This window comes from Melanostigma gelatinosum (genome assembly GCF_949748355.1).
Source record: "Melanostigma gelatinosum genome assembly, chromosome: 5".
Classification (NCBI taxonomy): Eukaryota; Metazoa; Chordata; class Actinopteri; order Perciformes; family Zoarcidae; genus Melanostigma; species Melanostigma gelatinosum.
Window position 1 is genome coordinate 17,187,534 of NC_136638.1, and position 17,380 is coordinate 17,204,913.

General features: G+C 43.8%; 1 protein-coding gene across 1 annotated transcript in view; it reads right to left on the reverse strand.

Moving 5' to 3' along the window:
• The window catches only part of slc43a1a (solute carrier family 43 member 1a), an 18,810-nt gene extending 1,874 nt beyond the window's left edge, over nt 1-16,936 (reverse strand). The window contains exons 1-14 of the mRNA XM_079268269.1: nt 16,790-16,936; nt 12,226-12,389; nt 11,145-11,349; nt 10,288-10,343; nt 9,482-9,558; nt 2,742-2,834; nt 2,000-2,133; nt 1,767-1,894; nt 1,179-1,325; nt 1,053-1,088; nt 820-949; nt 522-654; nt 350-423; nt 1-97 (exon numbers count right to left, since the gene is read on the reverse strand). The exon at nt 1-97 is cut by the window's left edge and continues 27 nt beyond it. Coding sequence (XP_079124395.1) covers nt 1-97; nt 350-423; nt 522-654; nt 820-949; nt 1,053-1,088; nt 1,179-1,325; nt 1,767-1,894; nt 2,000-2,133; nt 2,742-2,834; nt 9,482-9,558; nt 10,288-10,343; nt 11,145-11,349; nt 12,226-12,379 — 1,464 coding nt within the window. The 5' untranslated portion in view covers nt 12,380-12,389; nt 16,790-16,936. The remainder of the gene's footprint in view (nt 98-349; nt 424-521; nt 655-819; nt 950-1,052; nt 1,089-1,178; nt 1,326-1,766; nt 1,895-1,999; nt 2,134-2,741; nt 2,835-9,481; nt 9,559-10,287; nt 10,344-11,144; nt 11,350-12,225; nt 12,390-16,789) is intronic.
• Between the last annotated feature and the right edge of the window lie 444 nt (nt 16,937-17,380).

A 17,380-nucleotide genomic window follows, 5' to 3' on the forward strand; every position in this document is an offset into this window, starting at 1 on the left:
CACCATGGCGATGAAGAGCGGCTGCTGCAGCAGAGCGATCACAGCGCTGATCATGGACTGGAGGCCCGTCAGAGTGCCAAAGTGGTTGGACGGGTAGCTGTCAGAGAGATACAGGTGGTTACTGACAGAGCCCCAGATTAGAGAGGGAAATGTAACAAAACTCTGTATTTGTACTTTGTTCAAAATATATCCAATCATGATGCCACTTTAACGTTTCCTTTGTAATTTAAGTGGGAAACTTAAAAAGTTAGATCCCTCCGGTTATGTTTTCCATATTTCCTCTAAGATGTGAGTTTGTTAAACAGAGCGTCAGATGATGCAGGGGATGAATTCGCAGTGCAGCACTCACACAGCAGCATAAAGGCCTCCGCAGCAGGAGTGGATGAAGCCTCGGACCATAGTGTGGAGGATGAAGGTCAAGATCTGAGGGGAGAGAAAACAAACACAATCAATGGACCTTGTTCTTGACTTGTTTCCTTGTTCTCTCGCTGTCCTAACATGCGTTTGTGTGTGCGCACTACCTGTAGAGGCAGGCAGTCTATGAGGCAGCAGCATCCGAAAGCGAGCAGCAGCACGTTGGTGAGAATGAAGGCCCTCATGGCGTTGGTCACTTTCTGGATCCTACGGTCTCTTTTGGGTACAGTGGTCTGCTTGCTGGGACACAGACGCAGAGGGGTTTTAGTATTAGTAGTATTATAACGACACCGTCCAACATTCATGTGTATGTCTGTATTTAGAATACTCTTTTCTTACAACCACAATTTTATCATTATTGTTGATTCTACTGCTTTTTAATCAGCTATGACACACTGTATGTACCTCTGCTCTGGGCCGACAGTCTTCTCCTCTTCACACTCCTTCATCTTCCAGTCCATGATGTAGCCAATCAGAGGACACGTGACCAGGCACAGCAGCTGCAGCGTGCCGAAGATGGACGAGTAGAAACTCACTGAAGGAGAAGCCATTAAATCAAATAAAGTTGAAAGAAAATGAAAAGACATACCAGAAACGTGACATAAAGTATATACATTTAGAGCTAGAGCGTTCCTCACCTTTCTTTTGTGCCTCAAGCACCAGTTGCTCGGATGCTGAAATATAAAAACAAAGACCATCTCTGTCAGTAACTTTTAGATGCTCTTGATAACGGAAAAAAAATGACACTATGCTTTGACACTCACGATGCTCAACACCGCGGGTGACCATAAACTCCAGCATCTTGTTCATCGCCCCCATGAAGAAGATGATCCTCAACTGGGACATCCCCATCGTGACCAGACTCCACAGGAAGATGGGAGAGAATACGGACCGTCTGAAGGGAATAGCATCTGAGAAGAGGAGACGGTTTTTCAACGCAAGTGCATTTATTTATTTTTACATACATAGGAGAGCAGCTTACGAAAGGTGATTTCTTACTGTTGTGTCACACAGTATGAGAACCCCTTTCCTTATTGTGACCACTCAGATGTATCTTCAGAAGCAAAAAGATATATCTCAGCGGTCACAAGCTGATTCACAGGATAGTTAGGAAGAACATCTGGAAAACTAAATGTTTCTATTACTTTCTTGTAAATTCCTCATTTTATTTCTTCAAGCCCTTTAAAGAAATATATTTAAAACAACAATATCTTGGTTGAATTGGTCCCACCCTGTTGACGTATGGAAGAATTCAGAATAGTTTTGCGCACACAAGCCGAATGCAGCGTGAGGCGGCGGTACAAAGTAAATGGCTGAGCGCATAACGGATGCGAGAGTGTTTGTTGACTTACTGGGCGCAGAGTCGGATCCATGAGGAAGTTTCTCTGCGGAGCGTCGGATGTCTCCATTTTTCTGGCTCAGTGGCTCTCCGTCGGCCTTCTCGTCAGATGAAGGCAGCTCTGGCAGCGTGATGATCTTACTGTCATGTATAAACACACACGTTGAGGATGGAGTGGAGCAACGATGGTATGAGTTTGGTGTCTCTGGGAAAGAGATGGGGCGACAGACCGGCGGACACACTGACCTGTAGTCTACCTCGTCAGGCGTTGGGAAGCCTTCAGTGGGCCAGTTGAGGAAGCAGTTGAGAAAGACAAACCCAGCGAGACCTGTCCACATCCACATGATCACTTGGAAGGACACACCTGCATCGTAGATCAGCTGGGGAGAAGAGAGAGGGGGAGCAAGAGGCTTGTTTTACTTTTGAAGCAACTCGTCCTTTTAAAATGGTAGCCAGCGATGTTTTTGGCCACTGGGGGGCAACAGAAGAAGTTGTTAACACAACACCGGCATACCACCACCTCGTTAAGTTATCGTGAATGTGTGAATGTAGCACACATGGTTAATTAGCTGGAAGACACTAAAACAATCAAAAGGGGGAACGTCAGTCAGAGGATTATTCCCTGTGGGTTCATCACTACAAGAGACCACTTTCACATGATTATTTGGTCTGTTGTTAATACAAAAATATTCATTTGAGCAGCTGTAAAGTTCAAATGCAAAGGGATTTGAAACATACTTGTTTTAGCTCTCACCCTGTGGCTACACTGAAAACCATCCATCACTTGATCCTGCCACTTCGGATGTTAAAACCTCATTGGCACAATGATGTTATTTTTGTCTAAAAACATCCAATAACGCTGTCTGATTTTCCCCATAACATTGTTTGTATTCCGAAAGCTCCATAATGTGGTACAAAGGATATATAATCATAAGCTTTATTTGAGAAAACCGTGTCTATTTCTGTCAACTTAACCTTTTTCATTTACCTTGACTCCAGGGAAGGTGACAGCAGAGGAGGCGTAGGAGCCAATCATCAGAGACATGATGGTGGAGGTCAGAGCACCAAACATGTTGGGGAGCTGCAGGGTCGGAGGAGAAGATACAATATACATCAGTCCTTACACTAATCAAACATGTTCACCTTGACCTCAGCCATGTGATGTACATTACGCTCGTATGTCGTGTTTTTTATCTAGATGCAGATGTTATTGTGACCAGCAGATGGCAGACAGCTGCTTTGTGCGAGCATGATGAACCAAAACTCCAGTTCCTCTGTAATGACACCGTGAACTTCCTTCCTCTGTAGTTTGCACCCAGCCACACTCCTCTCTCCCCACAGAGCAGACTCATTAAAAAAATATTAGTTTCCATGTCATGAGGAAACAAGAAACAAAGTCATGACCCAGTTTGCATCCTGGCCCCATAATTCAAACGCAGACTAAGCTACACTTTGACACACGTCCACCGTCTTTATTCTGGCTTTTTCAACACATTCTTCTGAGTTAGGATTAAAAATGTGCAAGCCAATCTATAGCCAGCTCTCGATGAACTTCAGAGGGCTCAATGGACCTGGCGTGGGGGCACGCATGACACACGGCAAAGGGAACAAGGTGGTGGGCACCAGGCACTAACACATCATATATTAGGTCGACCTATTTACAGCAGTAAGACGCTTAGCGAACATAACAATGACCTATTGTGCAGCCAGTGTGTTAAATGGGTCAATCACGATTATAAAATCACATGGGTGGGATTTTAGGTGTGCTGCATGACAAGCTCAGTATTCTCTCTCAGCGCTGACCACGGTTTTCCAAACTTCTGCTGGCATCACCTAATCACCCTGCTGGGTCAGAGGTCACCGTGTGGGGTCAGAGTTTCTTTTTCCACCCAACGTTTCCTCACTGAGGCTGGACCGAATGATGTCAACTCAAGGTGACAATGACGCACTTGTTGAAAACCATGAAACCCACCAATTCAGACATTTATTGATTCTTTCAAGATGATGTTTGACTTTCTCGGACAGACTTAAGATTCGGACAGAAAACGTGTGAAAAGAGGCGTATAGCAGGTATATGATTATGCATTTTGACCATTAGGTTACCAGGAAGAACGATGGGCGTGTAGATGCGCGTGTAGATGGGCGTGTAGATGGGCGTGTAGATGGGCGTGTAGATGCGCGTGTAGATGGGCGTGTAGATGGGCGTGTAGATGGGCGTGTAGATGCGCGTGTAGATGCGCGTGTAGATGGGCGTGTAGATGGGCGTGTAGATGGGCGTGTAGATGGGCGTGTAGATGGGCGTGTAGATGGGCGTGTAGATGCGCGTGTAGATGGGCGTGTAGATGCGCGTGTAGATGGGCGTGTAGATGCGCGTGTAGATGGGCGTGTAGATGGGCGTGTAGATGGGCGTGTAGATGGGCGTGTAGATGCGCGTGTAGATGGGCGTGTAGATGGGCGTGTAGATGGGCGTGTAGATGGGCGTGTAGATGGGCGTGTAGATGGGCGTGTAGATGCGCGTGTAGATGGGCGTGTAGATGGGCGTGTAGATGGGCGTGTAGATGGGCGTGTAGATGCGTGTGTAGATGGGCGTGTAGATGGGCGTGTAGATGGGCGTGTAGATGCGCGTGTAGATGGGCGTGTAGATGGGCGTGTAGATGCGCGTGTAGATGGGCGTGTAGATGGGCGTGTAGATGGGCGTGTAGATGGGCGTGTAGATGGGCGTGTAGATGGGCGTGTAGATGGGCGTGTAGATGCGCGTGTAGATGGGCGTGTAGATGCGCGTGTAGATGGGCGTGTAGATGGGCGTGTAGATGGGCGTGTAGATGGGCGTGTAGATGCGCGTGTAGATGGGCGTGTAGATGCGTGTGTAGATGGGCGTGTAGATGGGCGTGTAGAGGTGAAAGCATGTGGGCTGGTGACAATTACACCTTAAAACCTCGCTAAATTGAAAAGGGGATTGTAAAAAGTGCTATAACAGTGTCCATTAAAAGGTCCTTCAACCTGCATGCACAGGTTTCAGACCACTTGAATTTACAAATTCAGCAGATATGGATGTCAGCGTTTGATTAGAGTCGTGTTTGGGGCCACCTGATGAACATAAGCCCATTGCTCAATCTCCTTTTGGTCCTACCTACTACTGAGGGACATTTCTGGCTCCTTAGCTGCTAAATGCTCTAGTATGATTACCAGTTTGCTGCTAACTTTGCCGTTTGATGCTGGATAGGTAGCACAGTTGGGGTTGAAACAAACAATGACGGGAAAGCGGCAATAAAGTCTTGTTGAGCTGAGGGGGAGAGTCAAAAAAGAATTATCTGTGGGTTTGTCGCCAAGAGCGACCCCTTTTAATTAATATAAGAATATTGAACAAATGGGAACATAGGAGGGAGAAAGAAGGATGATGGTGAATAAAAACAAGCAAGGATAGAAATGAGGAAAGAGAGAGGTAGAGAGAGGAACAATATTTTGAGTTTGACTGATCTCCCCAAGCCACAGCTGCAGCCCGTCTCTCTGTGGAGATCCCAGCAGGAAACACTAAACCACAGCTGATTAGCACCGGCTTCTTCTCGCCATGTCAAGGCTCTGCCGCCCTTTCTCGCTCTTCATAGATTTGTCAAACCTTTATTCCTCACAGCGTTGGCACAGTGCTCATGTCCAGCTGCACTATACTTATACAACACACAAAAAAACCAGTCGAATGTAAAGGCGGCGGTTCAACCGCCGTCTGTGGAAGCCTCAAGTCAAATCGTGTGGCTTTTGCTTTTGAGGTTTCTTCGTGTTTCAAAGAGTCATCCCCTATTCCCTGTGGTGGCCTCTATTTGTTGAGCAACTTTAAATGAAGCGGAGCCTCTCTCTGTGTGCTGAGACCAAAGTTACCATGTGGCAGACTGACAGCTCTCGTATTAACGCAGCGAGTAACGGCATGGTAGACATGCCACAGCGCTATCGAAGGGCAATGAGGGCAAGTCCTCATTCCTTCATTGTGTGACTCACACGCCTAAAGCCATCCCGTGCATAGTTAACATGCACCATTACCGGTGGTGACTGGAAACAGGACGCCCTGAAGGTTGTATGCTGCTGGTAAACTACGAGGGTCTGTTGGCACAGGTTAACGAGTAAAAGATGAATGAAGTCAAATGTTTTTCATGCAAATCAGTTTTTGATATTGTAAGTGAAGAAAGAAGAGGAGCTATGACAGAGCTAATTATAACAATCATTCTTTGAACCCCTGCAGTAAAACCGTCACAAACTACACATTTAAAGGTTTTTAATCTTCAACATGTTATTTTGTCCACAAAATAAATAGTTCAGCTGAACTGGTGCTGAATGACTCCTTGAAATAAAACCCACAGTCCTTTGGCCTCTTGTCTTTGCTGTAAATTACTGGCTCCTTCTGCGGAATTTACATTTTTCGGCCAATTTGATGCTCTTGTTTGCGACATGACTTGACGTATTATTACTGTACACACAGTTAATGTGCACACAACACGTGTAAGAAATTTGAGCGTAGAACTGTGTTTAGTCGTTATAATAAAAGTGTTCAATGATTCATATTTGAGAATTCATAATTAGTGATAATCATAAGTGTTTTGGAAATGCATAATGAAGATAAGCATAAAGTGTTTTAGGATTAGTAGCTAGAAGTAGAATTTGAGACATGTAGCTTTTGCCAAAGTTGCAAAGTCTTATCTATTGTATGGAATGTTTATCATAGAAGGGGTTAAGCAATAACTGACAGTCATTGAATGTGTTAAAGAACTCAGGGACAGACGGATATGAGGGCGGGAATAGGAAGTGTTTTTCTCTTTCTCTTAGCGTGTGGTTCCCAGGGACGGCTGTGTCTCATGGGACCAGAGGAGAGTTTTTTCCAAAGTGGGTTAACATTGTATTATTTCATAGAAGTAGTGTATTTGACTGTAATCCTACTTGCATCAGTGGGATTAAAATCCTTTTAATTGTAAACCAGTTTCGGTAGTTATTATCGCAGCGTGTCCACTGTGAACAGCAGCCGGGCGTGTGCTCTGGCCTCCTCTCTGTGGAGCAGACACAAGCTTCCACACACGGGTGCAAATAGTGTCTTCAGGTCAAGGGGGATTTACCTACTTTGTTAAAACAGGTAGATCGCTTCATCAGCAAAATCTAAATCTTCTTTTTGTTTAAAGGTTTTATATTATGATTTCCACCCCACCAGATAATGTGAACTTATATTTTGTTCCTGTATATCATGAACTGCCAAATGTGATCGTATAAAATCCTGTGAGAGACACTCAGGGGCTATCAGGGGGGGTTATGTGAAATGGACTACAGAAGGACAAGTGTTCCTTCCTTCAACAACAACAGAGTTATTGCTCTCAAGCACATGATTTACATCAGGAGGCAATGAGTCTCTCAGTCCTTGTGCTGTTCACAACAACAATGTGGAGGTCAGTCAATGCTGGTACACAAAACCCAGTTAGACATAGAAGGAGAGACACATGAAGGCCAGACGGGGACAGAGAGGAGGAGGGAGGGACGGGAACGTTACTCAAGTGTAAGTGTAATAATAATCTTGTGTTTGTGAGTGATTCATCGAGTAGAAAGAGTACAGTGCCTTCCTGTGTGAGAGTGTGTTATTGGCCAAACAGTTTCCATGTTGCTGCTACCATGACTCAACCGTGCATTGCTGATAATCATTATGATTGATAACAAAAATGATAGATGTGTCTTTACATTACCACATTGGGTGTGTCCTTTGGCGCTTGCTTAAGAAAAGTATTGGTATCAATCAAACCTTTGGAGGATTTTGCGAACCACTTGGCGATAATCTTTTCTCGATCGACTAATTGATTAATCAACTAATTCTTGCGGCTCTTCGAGATGTCTTATACACGTTCAGCCAGACATATTTGGTATGTTTGGTAAATTTGGGAATACATTTGACATTTGCGCTGCATTCACACGGCGATTGCCGCCGATTACGTCGGCAGTCATGAAATCGTACCGACCCTCCTCCGGTTCCCCCCTAATTTACCACTCTTAGCTCGTTCAGCTCCGTTGCCATTGTTTGCACTTATCACTGTCAGTTGCCAGCTCAGCCGTTGCTATGCTGAGAGCCGTGCGGAGTCAATCCCTAACTGATAGATATGCTCCGAATTTCATATATAGCTCCTTGAAAATGAAGATAATTTGTGTGATTGTGCAAAAAAAAACACCTTAAACAAATGGACATGGATGGATGAAAAAGGTTATTTTGTCGTTTCCTCCTAAACAGTGACGCCTGCTATTTATACACATTGTCAGCAGTTTTCAGTGAGACATATACAGGCACAGTTGGCTGTTAAAGTGCAGAATATCTATTTCATTTGAGACAGGTTTTCTCAGCTTTTCTTTTCTACAGTCGGGCTGCAGTCGCTATACAGGGCCAAGATCATAAGAGAGGGTCATCTGTACACTCAGCTTTATTATCCAAACATTTGTTTCATCTTCGTCTCCCTGTGTGTACATAACCATGGACACGTGTACATCCACATGTGTGCACAGTCGGGCAGAGTTGAAAAGGTTCTGCATTGATTTTCTGCTGACCGCTGGTCAGAACAGAGAAACAGGAGAGAGCGGGAAGATGGGAGGACGAGAAAAAAGGGGAAAAGGGAAGGAAGTGAGAGGAAACAGCAGAGACACGAGGACGAGCGGCCGTGAGTGTTTCAAATAGAGGTGAGTGGGCCGGGCCTTGGGGAGAGGGTGTGTGGTCAACTGCTGTTCGCTATTGGTGTAAACACAAACGGGAGACTTTCCATCTGGGACAAACCACGTGCAGCTCTGACGGAAACACTGTTCACTTTCACGCACGCACACAAACCTGAAATACTTGCCATGACACAGGAGGCAGCAGCAACAATAAAACAAGCATCATAACGTTGGTGCCAGCTGACACATCACGAGCAGACACACATGCCTGACGTGAGAGTAAACAAACACAGCTCCCAGTCACAGCACACTCTGTTTCCTCAGCTGACACAAATAGAGGCCCCGGCCACGCTGAGCCTCTCAGCTACCAAAAGAAAAAGGGTTCTGCTCATTTGTTCCAGGAACACAAACCCTACATATGTACTTCCTCAGAGTGTGAGTTATGTAGCCACAGTAGAGTCTTTCAGAGCTGGGAGAAAAAAAAGGTTGCAGCTTAAACAACTGGCCCTGTTGTTGTGTCATGGCTTTCTTTTGACAACTTTAAATACACGACAAATAGTCCCACTGACAACACTTTGGAGGCGGTTAGAGACAAACATACAGCACATAGTGTGAAAGCAAAGACAGCCTCGGAAGCATTACATGACTGTGTAATCCAAGTTGTGGTTTTCATAAAAACAAACAAACAAACAAAGGTCGCAAAACATTGTCATTTCTTTCGTTCTCTACCAGGTCAGAACAGGTCTTATGTAAAGACGTTCGTAACAACATGCAGGTGGAGAGGACCTCATCCACCCAAGCAATGAGAACTGGCACAGAGAGGGGAAAAAAACAACGACACCACTTGTTATGAATCAAAAGCTGGAGCTTTTCCTGAACACTGTGTCTGTTTGTGAGCAACAACCAACCATCGTAATAATCAAAGCGGATCAACTGTTTGACCCCAGATGTCTAAGTGAACCAGGAGATATGATGTGTCGATATATCAGCGTCATATTCATGTATATTCTCCTCCATTGGGAAGTGATAATCTGTATTTTTCTGCTTCCTGAAGCTTGTGTGTCTCACCGTGAGCGAGGTGAAGGTCAGGCAGATGCCTCCAAAGCCATTCAGGGAGAGAGCCAAGAAAATAAGTGCTGACAGATCTGCAGAGAAAAACATAAACACAGAAGAGTTGGAGCCTAAATCAACTCTCTCAGAATAAGACTGGAGGACGCGTCTTCCACCTCGTCCACCAAAAGTTTTGACTATTTTTTAGCGATTTCACTCGAAGATGAGGCGAGAGGCTGATTGTCATGAACAGGGTAAGACCAAACATGTTGGTTCAGTTACCCCACCGCTGACATCTGAGAGGCGTAATTATGAATTTATTCTGTTTTTAAATCTTCTTTTATTGTGGTTTTGTTTGTTTCTGTGATGTTTGTACACCTACATTTGTGAGTTGATTTGTGCAGACTGCAATGAGCAATTAAAACAAAATGAATAATAAGTTGAAAAAAAGATGTGTGGGGCTGGGGGGTGTCCGATGCTGCTAGATGATGTGTGTTTGCAGGATATTAAGGCCCTTATAAAGTGGAATTAGCACTTGGTACAAGCGCTCAATAAACAGGCGACAGGAAATAAAAGATTGCATTTTTTGGTAGCACACAGGCATTTCCTGGTGTGTATTTATTACCAGCTGAGCCACTGTGTTTTAACAATGTGTGTACATGGCAACATATTTACATTATATGTATGTTGCCATTTATTGCGCATCCCCTGAAAAATGTGTGTATATATACACACACAAGATAACTGGAACACATGTAGAGATCTCTCATACCACAGATTCATTGACATCCAGCACATGTTTTAGTGTTCGTGTTTGTACTCACTATGAGGGTCGTAGGCAGACATGGCCATAATAACACAGGACAGGCTGAAACACGAACTGTAACAGAAGAACAAGGACATTTCAAATGTTTGCATTCTGTATATTTTCTTCGCAGACTGACAGTCACATTTATATGTAACACAGATAGGAACTCCCAGAGGGACATGATAGAAATGCCACAGGACAACTGCTAACATCGAAAGTATGTCTCACAAAACAACAGTCAAGCCGTTGGTTATCTGCCCAAGACTGAAACCGTCTGTGGTTTAACAGCCTTCAGCTACAGATAAACTTGTCATCCTCCATTTATTATCCGCTTTCATCGTATTATCAAAGTGTCGGGCTGCTCAATGTCATAGCTGCTGAAACTGTGAATGAGAAGGAGAAAAAGTGTGTGTGTGTGTGTGTGTGTGTGTGTGTGTACACACACACACAGGTTTTTTACATTTCTCTGTGTGGGTGCATGTCTGAGAAGATACTACTGGCAGTCCACACCCAAACTCAAATACTTAGCTTACTATGGTATGTGCACACGCACTCTACTGCCCCACCTACATGTATTATTCACAGCAATAGACCGCGGGAATGTAACTGTCTGCATTTTGTTCTTTTATTATAACCGTAATTACCTTAGTTTAACTTAAGGAACTTACTTTCCCTACAAATCCTCACCATCATGACACGTATGAAGACAATGTGAAGAATTCAAACCTCCAAATGACAAAGCAAACAAGTTTTCAAAAATGAAATTTGGGTCCAGAAGGTTAAGAGATGTAGGTTTTTGTGAATTACACTGAACATAAAAGGTCACTTAAACACCCAGCAGACATGCACAGGTAGCTGTTTTAAAACCATTACCTGCCCATCAGGCGGATTGGGCGAGGCCCAAACCTGTCCATCAGGATACCGAGTGGCAGGGTGGTGGCGCTGAGCAAGAAGGACCCGATGGTGAAGCCCAGATTCAGCATCTCTTCCTGATCCACGCAGCTGAGCCACTCCAACTCGCCGCTGGAGGAGTTGCCGCTGGAGGAGTTGCCCAAAGGCACGATCACAGACTTATTCCCTGTGTGTGGAGAGGGAAGAGAGGAGAGGGACAGTCAAAACATTTGGAGTCTTGGGTCAAGAGATGTTTAAGAGGAAAGCGAGCAGGGACCAGATTCTCCTTCTTCTTTTTCCAAATGTTCTCTTAAATGTCTCTTTCATGCCTCTAAAAAGAATTGGTCACAACCTGTAGACATATGCAATCTGATGCAATCAATGAATCAATTAATTACGACCTCATTATTTAGGATTACACAGACCCTACTGTAAGTACAGTGTGTGTAAGACATATTAACGATGGTTGCAAAAAGAACCATTCTTTTGTCTTTTCTTATGATTTTTTTTTTTAAAACAATGTGAATAGAAATACTAATGTAATAAGCCTTTCCTTTGTCACATATACGAGGCCCATTTGATAAAGTTGTCAAATTACAGACATATGCATAGATCTCAGGTGTTACACAAAATCTGATGTTTTAAAAAGTTCTATGGGGTATCTCTGAACAACCATATACTTCTTTGGGTTGCAGGTTTTCAGGTCAGTTAGACCCCAGCAAAACAAAGTGTCTCAAAACTCCTACAAGAGAAATTGACCAATTTAGGATTTGGGATCTTAATGCCGCAAATAAATGACTGTCAACATGCACTGATCATTGATATAGAGAATATAGCGTTCCTCTGTGTTATTTTGAAGCTGAAACCCAAAATAATGCTTTATGTTCTGTATCAGATGTCTGAAATATGTCTTCAGTTTAAATCATACCTGGAGACAATTCTCATAGAAGTACGAGAAATAATGAAGTATCAAGGTGATAATACAACGTTAAGTTTGGAGCTGTTATAGGGAAACAAACCAACAAATATTAGGGTCATGTGATGGAAACGGTTCTGATTTTACCTGAGCACAGGTGGGAGTAGAAGCCTTCCCTTTTCAGCATGATGAGCAGGGAGCCCCAGCCCAGCAGCACCGCCGAGCACAGCAGATTTTCAATCACCGCCGTCACGGCCATCCACCAGCGCCTCCTGTAGGCCTGGAGGAGAGAGGGCGCCATCGCTGCTGCTCTGGGATGGAGGAGAAATTGAATTTATTTTCCAACATTTGAGATGTATTTTGAGATGTAAGGCCATGTTAGTGGGTACCTGCCACATACAACAGCATGTCTAATAGCCTACACTTCAATGCAATGCCTGTCCCTAGATCAGCAGTTATACAAATGGACAAAACGCAAGAAGAAGAAATATTAAAAAACAGCACAAAACTCAACATAAGAATATATGCTAACTAGGACTGAAGCTAAGGGTTACTTTCCTTATTGATACATTTTCCACTCATTTTCTTGATGAATCAATTCGTGTTTGTTAATTGTGTAAAATGTTCATCACAAGTTCCCAGTGCTCAAGATGACGTCTTCCAAATGTCTTGTTTTGTTCAATCATCAGTCAAAAACACAAATACATTTATTTTACTATCATAGAAGAGTAAGAAAACACGCAAATTTTCACTTTTCAGAAGCTGAATTAAAATCTCTAATTTTGCTTATACGTACATGCTTGAACTATTATTCAATTATCATGTTTTTTGTCGATTGACCAATTGTTGCAGCTCCAATACAAATGGCACAAAACACATCCAATGATGCAATAAAATAAGCATGAAACTAAATAAGCATGAGATCATTCATGACTACCGATCCCTTTAAAAGCTTGAAGGAGTTGTGTGGGCCAGATGTTTTTACATACTGATCACCAGAATAGAGCAGAGATTTACAAAAGGGCATTTTCTTTCTCTTTATTGACTTCCACAAAATAGAAAATCTGTGATGTTTCATTCGGTTTACTTCACTGGGGAGACCTGATGGAGCCCCTTCGAGACAGGACATTTTTGCTTAATGAACCCTTTTGACCAGTCATTGTTTTGTAAATCCCAGTTGGGTACCTGACACATTGTCCTCAGATATCCTCCCACTGTGCTGTCTACAGAGCCACTATTTAACCCTTGATTTTGACTGGAGGAAACAATGCTGAGCGCTCCATGTTACTGCGTTTGTCCTGGAAATAGGGATAGCATCTTAAAAGGGTGACATTTCCATCCGAAAGTCGGAGTCAAGGAGTCTTTCCACCGCATGTAACCACAGTTTAGTTTGGGGGTTTCTCTAACTGGAATTAATGGGTTAAAGGTGAGTGGTGATGCAGCTTTCATGTAAACAAACAGCACGCATAGAATACTCAAACTCATGACGTGACTGACCAAATAAAGTCGGGTTAGTCATGACCGCCTGGAAAGTACACACACTCACACACACTTACACACTTACACACACACACACCCACACACACACACACACAGGACAGGTCATTGGTCGATGTAACCTGGGACTTTAGTGACCAACAGAATCAGTCATGACCGCCCTGACAGGATGGCACACACATTCACATCTAAGCAAGACATAAAGAGCCAAATATAACCAGCTATTCAATTTGGCGGAGAACCAGAGAAGTGGAAAAGAACAGAGAGAGGAAACGGTCTCAGCCACTTGATTTGAAGAGACGCGGGTGGGGGTGGCGGGGGGGGGGGGGGGGGCTGCAAGTCAAGGTCTCAAACAGAAAAGCCTTTCAGCAGCTCCTAATGAGGGCACCTCTTCAGCATGTGAGCGAGCGTGTGTTTGTATGGGAGAAGACGAGAGGATCTACTGGGACAGATTTGTCTGTGTGTGTCCGTGAGTCTGCGTATGTGCTGGCGAGGCGTTCATGTAATGCGATTATCCATCGTCCACTGAACTGCCTTTGTGCTGGAAGGAGAGTTTAAAAAGGGGGATTTCTGTGTAATTGACACCACAGGCTGAAAACCCCTTCAGCACACACACACACACTCAACTCCCCAACTCCCAACAATGAGGTGACAGAGTGAGACGGCACTCATTCACTCAGTCATGTAAATGTGTAATCCACAAATAAATCTGTTAATTAAACCACCAACTTGTTGCCTATGGTCTCAATCAGGTGGGAGACTAACGGATAAGGACAAGTAGGGATCGTTTCTGTCGTTGTTTAATCTTCTCCTTCAATTTTTTAGCCTGTAAAACATTAAAGAAAACGTGACTTCATCAAATGTCTTGTTTTGTCCGACCAATTTTCAATTTACTGCAACGTAACACCAAGAAAAGCAGCTAATTCGCACAATAGAGAAGCTGGCACTGTCCACCTGTCGTCATATTTGCTGAAAAAATGACTGAAACAAAGATTTGATTCTTGAAATAGTTGCACAATAATTTTCTGTTGATCAACCCATCGTTTCATTGACTAATCATTGCAGCTCTATTGGAAATCAATCTCATTATCGATAAGATGGATATGATTGTGAGTCTTGCTGACATTTTCCTCCTCAGATACTGTATTGCATCATCTGTAGAGACGCTTGATGAACTACGACACCATCATTACCCCTCTCACATCCATAAACTTATATCAAGATCAGAGTCTTCAAAATGAGTCACAGAACACCAGTGAATTGTTGACGTTAACACATGACCTTTACTTGTGAATTTTCAGTTTGGGGAGGATGTATTAGGGACATTTTCCACCAACTCCTACCGTCAAGTGACACAAATTAAAATTCCAACCTATTTCTCTGTCGGAGCATTTGTCTGTTCGTGTTTTATGACTCAGAAAGCAACTGCTGCTAATGATAGCATAAAAATGCAAAGAGCAAAGATGATGCAATAAGATGCAAAAAGTGCGGTAAACTGATCCTGAAACCCTGATTGAATATCTTTAATCTTAAATGTGTGTGCAGTCCTGTCAACCTGTCTCCATACCCCCCCCCCCCCCCAGTCTGACAAACACACTAATGCAGTCCCTTTCTTCCCTTATTTTATTATTGTTTATGTGTCAATGCGGCAGAACTGACGGACAGACGAGTCTTTCAAACGTGAACATCCACAGTCTGTTGAAGGTTTAAGTATAGAGGCGGCTGTCACATGGATTGGATTTGCAGCGCTGTGACTGCTCCACACAATGAATACACACTCGTTGCTCGGGAGTCAAATGGTGTAGAAGAAAGGTCTGCAACAAAAAAGGTGTCAGTGTGTGTTTGGTGTCAGGTTATAAAACCACAAGACACAAAGGTATTGCCAGTTCAACCATTTGATGTGCCGCCTCCACCTCTGGCTACCACACATTATTTCTCTCTGTTTCCCGCCTGTTTGGAGTGCCCTGGTGTTGTGAGCCGGGAACGTTAACACACAACCAAAGACAGGCAGACAAGCCGGAATACAAAAAGGCAAAGCCTCTCTAGGCCTGGCAGGCAGTTGTGACCACTTCTCGCAACACTGCGAAGTGGGTGTGTGTGTGTGTGTAGCAGGTGAAGTCTGATCTGAGCCGAACACCATATAAGGAATATCCTGAAATACCTGCGCACCAGCAGCTGATGCAATGTTGCCATGACTAACTCCACTGTTACGCCATGTAGAGTTTTGGTATTTATAGTGGCAGCTATTATATCATATCTTGGATTATATAACAAAACAATACTGAAGCTTCTGTATTATAAAGTGAGTTGGCCATGACATATTTCAATCATCACATGTCCTGCTTCCTTTCAAGTCTTTGTGTTGATGCTCCCATCCAGCCCTGCTCTTTTCTCCCCGCGGGGATGTTTCTGACCTTGACCAGCCGTGTTTATCAACCTCTGCCGGACATAAAGGACCGCAGGGCAAACTCTTTATCCTCACAAGTTCCCAAGACAATAAACCACGCACTCTAGGAGCCTCTGTTCCCCGAGGAGTCCAAGAAACGCAAGCCCCGAGGCTGCCCAGCCGGCGAGCAGCTGTCTCTCCGCGGGCATGACCTCAGCGCGGGGTCCGGTTACCGGAACCGCGGGGTTCAAAACGTCGGAATTGTGACGCACAAGAAAGAACCCCAAAAGTGATGGATACCCCCTGGTTCCTATACAGCCTACCACACCTGCCTACAGGTGAAGGAGGCAGAACGAGGCGTGAAACCATCGTCATGAACATGTGGCAAAAGTGATTCATAGTGCTGGATGATTCAACGATTCAACATAAAATGAACTGCCAACGATTCTAATAATTGATTAATGAAGTCACGTGAGAAGTAAATAAAAAGGCCACTAAACAAGCTTCCTCTAATGTGCGGAGTTGTTGCTTTTCATTGTTTAGATCACTGTTACTTTAACATATTTGGGTTTTGGACAAAATATGCCAAAGAAAAGCTGTCACCTTGGGTTCTGAGAAAATGTGATGGACAAACGTTTCCCCCACGACGCATATTCGCAGGCTTAAGGCAGACTTTTGTTACGTCACGTAAAAGTTTCAGTTTCATGCCACGTGTATCTGCAGCCGGTCCGTCCTGCCGCTTCAGTTTACACACGTTATGCTGAGGCTTACTATCCGCACTAACAGCAGCAGCTTAGTGAACATCTCAAGGAAAACCCATTTACTTACTTCAGTTGTGCGTCTTTTCAGAGAGGAAAGAAAATGCTGGAAATGTTTTTGTTGCTCAACTGAGTGAAAAAAGTTCAGGATTTAAAAACGGTCGTTCTTGTGAGGCAGAACGAAACCGGGTCCTCTCGCTCTGCTTCCTTTCGTTCCCGTGTGGGTTTCCTGCTGGTCCTCGGGAGTGTCCACGCTTGTATTCTTTCTCTGGTTTCATTACAGACTCCCCCTCTTTTTTCGAATTTGACTTCTAATTCGCTCCCTCTTTCAATGGGTGGAGAGAGAAGTCATTTACATCACTCAACTATGCAAATGTCCTTCGTGGAGCCTGCAGCTAAAATGCTTGATAATAACGTTACAATAATTATTTTTGCTGCAATGTTTCAGTGGTGGAATAATTCTCTTTTATTTGTACTGTATGTATACTGTAGAAATGCTCAGTTACAAGTAAAAGTCCTGCATTCATACTCTTACGTAAGTACATATTTGCATCGTGATCATCAAAAGTAAAAGTACTTCTCCTGCAGAATGGCCCATTTTAGAGAAATGTTATATTATTGCATTATAATTTGTAATGCATTATTTTAAGGTTGCAGCTGG